The sequence below is a fragment of the Doryrhamphus excisus genome, unplaced genomic scaffold, assembly GCF_037039965.1.
Source record: "Doryrhamphus excisus strain RoL-2023G ecotype Guam unplaced genomic scaffold, RoL_Dexc_Guam_v1.1 HiC_scaffold_24, whole genome shotgun sequence".
Taxonomy (NCBI): domain Eukaryota; kingdom Metazoa; phylum Chordata; class Actinopteri; order Syngnathiformes; family Syngnathidae; genus Doryrhamphus; species Doryrhamphus excisus.
The window spans coordinates 4,180,027-4,187,619 of NW_027621862.1; the positions used below are offsets into that span (position 1 = coordinate 4,180,027).

The window sequence follows — 7,593 nt, forward strand, 5'->3', positions numbered from 1 at the left end:
CTGTGTTGAGTGGAAAGCCGGACTGTATCTCCATGGTAACTAAACTAAACTCATAAACAGGTTATGTTGAGGCTTTCAGCTTAAAATCAGCTAAGAAACTGCGACTGTTTAATTCATATGGAGATGACGTCGTCATTTATTGAGAAGCTATGAGTTTCCCAAAGGAGACACGGAACAAAAAATATCTATTTATTAGCGAGAGAGGTTTTCATCGAGGGAATATACTCGATATGTTGACTTTTTGAGGAGAGCACCAGGATTAACAGTTACTTTGTAGAGTCCCACCAACATGTGCTAAATTATTTCTTGGTTTATATTACCATTATATTACCATTTCTGGATCTGGATCCGAGCACTCTACCAGTAAAACTATATGACTTTTACTAATTTACCACAATTGGGGTAGCTGAAGCTGGACTGAAATGCTGTGGAAATATGCTAAACGGTAAAATGAAAATAAGAGTAAATCGGTAGTTTGAGCTCAAATTTTACTAATTTACCACAATTGGGGTAGCTGAAGCTGGACTGAAATGCTGTGGAAATATGCTAAAACGTAGAATGAAAATAAGAGTAAATCGGTAGTTTGAGCTAAAATCAGGAATTGAACCAACCATTTCTGGATCTGGATCCAAGCACTCTACCAGTTGCACTATACGACTTTTAGTAATTTACCACAATTGGGGTAGCTGAAGCTGGACTGAAATGCTGTGGAAATTTGCTAAAACGTAAAATGAAAATAAGAGTAAATTAGTAGTTTGAGCTCAAATCAGGAATTGAACCAACCATTTCTGGATCTGGATCCAAGCACTCTACCACTTGCACTGTACGACTTTTACTAATTTACCACAATTGGGGTAGCAGTCGGGTAGCTGAAGCTAGACTGAAAGGCTGTGGAAATATGCTAAAACGTAGAATAAAAATAAGAGTAAATCGGTAGTTTGAGCTAAAATCAGGAATTGAACCAACCATTTCTGGATCTGGATCCAAGCACTCTACCAGTTGCACTATATGACTTTTACTAATTTACCACAATTGGGGTAGCTGAAGCTGGACTGAAATGCTGTGGAAATATGCTAAAACGTAGAATGAAAATAAGAGTAAATCGGTAGTTTGAGCTCAAATCAGGAATTGAACCAACCATTTCTGGATCTGGATCCAAGCACTCTACCAGTAACACTATATGACTTTTACTAATTTACCACAATTGGGGTAGCTGAAGCTGGACTGAAATGCTGTGGAAATATGCTAAAACGTAGAATAAAAATAAGAGTAAATCGGTAGTTTGAGCTCAAATCAGGAATTGAACCAACCATTTCTGGATCTGGATCCAAGCACTCTACCAGTTGCACTATACGACTTTTAGTAATTTACCACAATTGGGGTAGCTGAAGCTGGACTGAAATGCTGTGGAAATTTGCTAAAACGTAAAATGAAAATAAGAGTAAATTAGTAGTTTGAGCTCAAATCAGGAATTGAACCAACCATTTCTGGATCTGGATCCAAGCACTCTACCACTTGCACTGTATGACTTTTACTAATTTACCACAATTGGGGTAGCAGTCGGGTAGCTGAAGCTAGACTGAAAGGCTGTGGAAATATGCTAAAACGTAGAATAAAAATAAGAGTAAATCGGTAGTTTGAGCTAAAATCAGGAATTGAACCAACCATTTCTGGATCTGGATCCAAGCACTCTACCAGTTGCACTATATGACTTTTACTAATTTACCACAATTGGGGTAGCTGAAGCTGGACTGAAATGCTGTGGAAATATGCTAAAACGTAGAATGAAAATAAGAGTAAATCGGTAGTTTGAGCTAAAATCAGGAATTGAACCAACCATTTCTGGATCTGGATCCGAGCACTCTACCGGTTGCACTATATGACTTTTAGTAATTTACCACAATTGGGGTAGCTGAAGCTGGACTGAAATGCTGTGGAAATTTGCTAAAACGTAAAATGAAAATAAGAGTAAATTAGTAGTTTGAGCTCAAATCAGGAATTGAACCAACCATTTCTGGATCTGGATCCAAGCACTCTACCACTTGCACTGTATGACTTTTACTAATTTACCACAATTGGGGTAGCAGTCGGGTAGCTGAAGCTAGACTGAAAGGCTGTGGAAATATGCTAAAACGTAGAATAAAAATAAGAGTAAATCGGTAGTTTGAGCTAAAATCAGGAATTGAACCAACCATTTCTGGATCTGGATCCAAGCACTCTACCAGTTGCACTATATGACTTTTACTAATTTACCACAATTGGGGTAGCTGAAGCTGGACTGAAATGCTGTGGAAATATGCTAAAACGTAGAATGAAAATAAGAGTAAATCGGTAGTTTGAGCTAAAATCAGGAATTGAACCAACCATTTCTGGATCTGGATCCGAGCACTCTACCGGTTGCACTATATGACTTTTAGTAATTTACCACAATTGGGGTAGCTGAAGCTGGACTGAAATGCTGTGGAAATATGCTAAAACGTAGAATGAAAATAAGAGTAAATCGGTAGTTTGAGCTCAAATCAGGAATTGAACCAACCATTTCTGGATCTGGATCCAAGCACTCTATCAGTTGCACTATACGACTTTTACTAATTTACGACAATTGGGGTAGCAGTCGGGTAGCTGAAGCTGGACTGAAATGCTGTGGAAATATGCTAAAATGTAGAATAAAAATAAGAGTAAATCGGTAGTTTGAGCTCAAATCAGGAATTGAACCAACCATTTCTGGATCTGGATCCGAGCACTCTACCACTTGCACTATACGACTTTTAGTAATTTACCACAATTGGGGTAGCAGTCGGGTAGCTGAAGCTGGACTGAAATGCTGTGGAAATATGCTAAAAAAGTAGAATGAAAATAAGACTAAATAGATGTTAACATTATGTGTTTGATGTTGTGTATTTAGTTTGTGTATTTAGTGTTTTCGTCATTCTATGTACATGTGTATATATATTTATTTTTGTAGTTCTATGTACTGTGACACTCTACGCTCATCCAAACACCAGACCAGGTGGGGGGAACAACAGCCATTTTTTTACTGAGCTAAAAAGAACCAAGCTTCTTTTAAAAAAAAAAAAAAAAAAGAACCAAGCTTCTTAACAAGGGCTACTGTTGCGGCCCTAACCCACGCTTACAACTAACTAACATGCGGGTTCTTCCTCACTTCCTGTCCGTCACCCCTTTTCCTTCCCAACCCCTGAACATATCTCTCCATTGCAACACATGCGCAAATACAACACATAACACATGATACCCCTAAGGGTCATCACAGTCCACAAGTAAACACACTGTGTATTTAAATGCAATGTGTGTATTTACTTACTTTTTGTCTTCTATTTATCTGACACAATGGCTATAGGCTATACAGATATATAAATACATATCAGTTTTTCAATAGTTTTTCAACTCATAGGTTACGAAACATTTCTGTTTCCCTTTTTTTTGATGCGCGATAACGTACCTCCCTTTTTTGTCCCTCGGCCCACACCGTAGTTCGATTGACGCACGGTAGCTCTGAAGCCACAAGCTGGAACAAATATTGATGGGAAATTGAGAAAGAAAATAGTATTTTGATTGGTAACGTTAGCTTCAAAGCCCTGGTATGTGGCTATTGCAGCAAGATAAAAGTTATTTGTATCTACTGTCGCTGTGTTTGACGGCTTACATCGCCTGCCAGAGACTGGAGCAGCGGAGGTATTGTTTTTATTGTCATATACAGTGCTACCTTGGCATAAGAGTGTCCCAATTAACCAGTGTTTTTTTAAATTTTCATTTTAGCATCTCTCTGCTGATTTTTGCATTAAACTGCCAGCTAAAATTGAAGTTACAGCTACTATTGACGGGCTGTCAATGTAATGACCGTGGCTGAAGTCCAGTGTTATGCTAGCATTAGCCATTAGCCATTTAGCATCGAACTAGCTAGGGGAAGATTTTCAACAGCGATGTTATTGATCCTATTTAAATCATTAAATCTTACCTTTATGTATTCCCACATAGTATCAGTATATGGGGGCGAATATGAGTATAAATACATCCATACATCCCTCTGTGCATCGGAGAACGGTGCATCGATGCGTTTAATGACCGTCAAAAAGTAGGACAAATCGCAGCTGCTACATTCAAAAACTGTCGGATTTCTAATGAATAGTTACAGTATTGCAATAAAATAATATTTACTGTAATACAATGCTTGATATTTATGTATTTATGTGTTTTAAAAGAGAAATTAAATTACATTGAGTTTGCAATTTTAATTAACTCTTTTTTTTACAATTGTCCTCTGTTTTAGGTATTTTCATTTGTACATTTCATAAAGGAAAGGTGCATTGAGGCAAATTTTTAATAATAATCATTTAAAAAAACATGTTTGTGTCAGTGTGAGAGGTCTCACTAGAAAAAAAGAAAAATAGTAATACACAAATATGTTTGCTAATTGTATTTTAGTTAGTTTTAAATAATGGCCCATAGTTCCAAAATAAAATTGATATCCCTGGAAACAGTTAAAATCTTTAATATTTGATTTGATGATCACAGAGCCTCTGATTTAAATTTACATTATGCGTAAATTCACTATGCATCATAGTGAATAGTCACAGTTATACAATAATAATAATAATTTAATAATAATTTGACAGTAACTGCTAACTGGTTTAGAGCTGTGTTCTGAATGGTATGTTGACATGCTTCATTTTCTTCTCGGAGTCCTCATCAAACTCTGCCGCCTGCTCTGGCGTAAAATGATTCATCCAATCACCGACTTCTCCTGTTTGAGGACAAAATACAACATTGTTGTATGCAGTAACACCGACAAACCACTAAAGGCCGCTGTTGTCCCATAGTACTCTCATAGTCTGCTCATAATGTTTTGAATCACCCTTTCTCATGAAGGTGGAGCGGGATTGGTCAAAAATGGGTTTTGTTATGAAATTGTAGTTGGCCATCGGGTTATCCTTCATGGTCTTGAAGGATGTCAGCTCCACAATGCGGCTGATGACATCATCAGAAAGCGACAGGTCCAAGTACCTCATGATGCGCGCCATCTCACGCCGAGGGTTCTGGATGGGGAGAAAAAGGAGACATACAGTGGAACCAAATAATAAACCAACTGCGTTAGGAGAATTTAGGCACCATCTACCTCTTTCATGTCTTCATAGAAGAGGTAAAGGATGTTTCTTCTTTCTCGTTCCTGCCAGTAACCTTTGACGTGATCATACCAGGAACCCCATGGCACTGCAGGAACAACAGTCCCTTAAAATGGTGAAGTAGTCCACACATGACACCCCTCGACTTACATTGTCCTTGCATGAACTTCTGGATGTAGCCCTCCCAAGGTCCAGGGTCAGGGTGGGTGAGATTCATTTGATCAAAATAGAAGTAGCTCACCAGGTTGTCCTTCGCATTGCGAGCCACGTAGATCACCTTTGTGCATACATTATCATATTATTGAATGACAGCGTGGTTGCTAGTTCTCATCCCTGCAACGTCCCATCAACTTACTTTGCATTTGTTTTCCCAAAAGCCTTTTGGAACGAGATGAAAAGGCAAATGCGTTTTAATAACTCTTGGAGGTTCCATTGCCTTCAGGAGATCAAGGCCTGGGGATTTACAACAAAATGATAGCATATGTACTGTATACAAGATGGATATGCGTGACATCCATTATGGGGTCTACATACCTGAGGGCATACCTATCCGAGCGGTATTCTCCAGGAAAGGCATTCTGATGGGTGTGGGTGCTCTTTTGCAGGTCTCACTATCACCACTGTGAAGAAGCAGATCCACTATCTCCTGTACCCACGTGGTCCCTTATCACCCAAAAGAATAAGAATACAGAGTTCGGTCATTCATTAATTTTCTACCGCTATCCCAGCTGTCTTCCGCTGAGAGGCGGGGTACACCCTGGATTGGTGGCCAGCCAATCACAGGGCACATATAGACAAACAACCATTCACACTCACATTCATACCTATGGACAATTTGGAGTCGCTAATTAACCTAGCATGTTTTTGGAATGTGGGAGGAAACCGGAGTACCCGGAGAAAACCCACGCATGCACGGGGAGAACATGCAAACCTCACACAGAGATGGCCGAGGGTGGAATCAAACTCGGGTCTCCTAGCTGTGAGGCCTGTGTGTTAACCACTCTTTTGCTGTGCAGTTATGTTATCCCAATTTGTTATCCTCAAAGCTTTATAATCATTTGACAAATTCTCAGTGACTTATGGACCAATAGATTCTGAAATACAAAATGTGAGCGCAGATCAGGGTTCAATTCCACCCTCGGCCATCTCTGTGTGGAGTTTGCATGTTCTCCCCGTGCATGCGTGGGTTTTCTCCGGGTACTCCGGTTTCCTCCCACATTCCAAAAACATGCTAGGTTAATTGGCGACTCCAACTTGTCTATAGGTATGAATGTGAGTGTGAATGGTTGTTTGTCTATATGTGCCCTGTGATTGGCTGGCCACCAGTCCAGGGTGTACCCCGCCTCTCGCCCGAAGACAGCTGGGATAGGCTCCAGCACCGCCCGCGACCCTCGTGAAAATGAATGAATGAATGAAAGAATAGCATCAATAGGAATAATACAAGAAATGCTGGAGCCTATCCCAGCTGACGTTAGGTGAGAGGCGGGGTACACTCTGGACTGGTCGCCAGCCAATCATTCATTCATTAGTTCATTCATTTTCTACCGCTTATCTTCATGATGGTCACGGAGGTGCTGGAGCCTATCCCAGCTGTCCTCGAGCATCACAGGGCACATATAGACGAACAACCATTCACACTCACATTCATACATCCTTACTGATTGTAGAAAAAAGTCTTTCTATCATAATCTTGATTAATTATGAGTTAACTATGTACAAAATGTGATTAATTTGTGATTAAATATTTTAGGCAAATGATAATTTCAGTGCGTGTGAATGGTTGTTTGTCTATATGTGCCCTGTGATTGGCTGGCCACCAGTCCAGGGTGTACCCCGCCTTTTGCCGGAAAACAGCTGGGATAGGCTCCAGCACCCCCCCCCTGCGACCCTCGTGAGAAAAAGCGGTAGAAAATGAATGAATGAATGAACAAAATGTGAGTTGTGGATACCAGAATTTGTCCTGGTAAAACATGCAGATTTTGTTTGTTTTGAAATAAGCTATAAAAATTAAAACATTTACATTTTCATCTACTTGATTTGTATCAGCTGATTTCATTCATGGATGATGGAGATCGGTGTTAGCAGCATAAAACCCTGATTGGAGCATCTCTAGTCTCCATGTTTTTCAACAAATTTTACAGACCTTTACTTGCCAGTCCCTGAAACGTGTGTACCAAATTCTATGGTGTTACAGTGTAACACCAGTGGGTGTTTTCAGAGAATAAAATAGTTTTCACAGGACTGTAAATCTAAAAAACCCAAAAGAAAGCGTGAGTACCAAACCATCAGAGAACATCATACCTGCTTTAGGATAGGTGGCAATAAGAAGGTCTGAAGGATCAGGACAGAAAGCCGAGACATCGTTGTAGTTGTTGGCGATATTTTCTGTAACGAGAATCCCTTTTAGCGGAACCAGTGGACAGTGACGTTTAAGCTCTTGGTTCTTTGACAT

The 7,593-nt window shown here is 39.7% G+C and overlaps 1 protein-coding gene across 1 annotated transcript; it reads right to left on the reverse strand.

The window, feature by feature from the left end:
- Window positions 1–4,625: 4,625 nt before the first annotated feature.
- On the reverse strand, window positions 4,626–7,593 carry LOC131110018 (sulfotransferase 1C1-like). Its single transcript, XM_058062659.2, has 7 exons — window positions 7,443–7,593; window positions 5,676–5,804; window positions 5,497–5,594; window positions 5,292–5,418; window positions 5,135–5,229; window positions 4,874–5,054; window positions 4,626–4,762 (listed from the first exon to the last, which is right to left on the reverse strand). Exons 1-7 carry the CDS (start codon window positions 7,591–7,593, stop codon window positions 4,650–4,652), a joined length of 894 nt encoding a protein of 297 aa, XP_057918642.2. The 3' UTR covers window positions 4,626–4,649.

Bases quoted from the DNA above. Each gene is read 5' to 3' on its own strand.
- LOC131110018 (XM_058062659.2), bottom strand. From the start codon at position 7,593: ATGTCAAAGAACCAAGAGCTTAAACGTCACTGTCCACTGGTTCCGCTA. The intron at 5,419-5,496 runs GTAAGTTGATGG...GTATGCACAAAG, and splicing joins TTTGGGAAAACAAATGCAAA to GTGATCTACGTGGCTCGCAA. The intron at 4,763-4,873 runs GTGATTCAAAAC...GTCCTCAAACAG, and splicing joins CTCCACCTTCATGAGAAAGG to GAGAAGTCGGTGATTGGATG.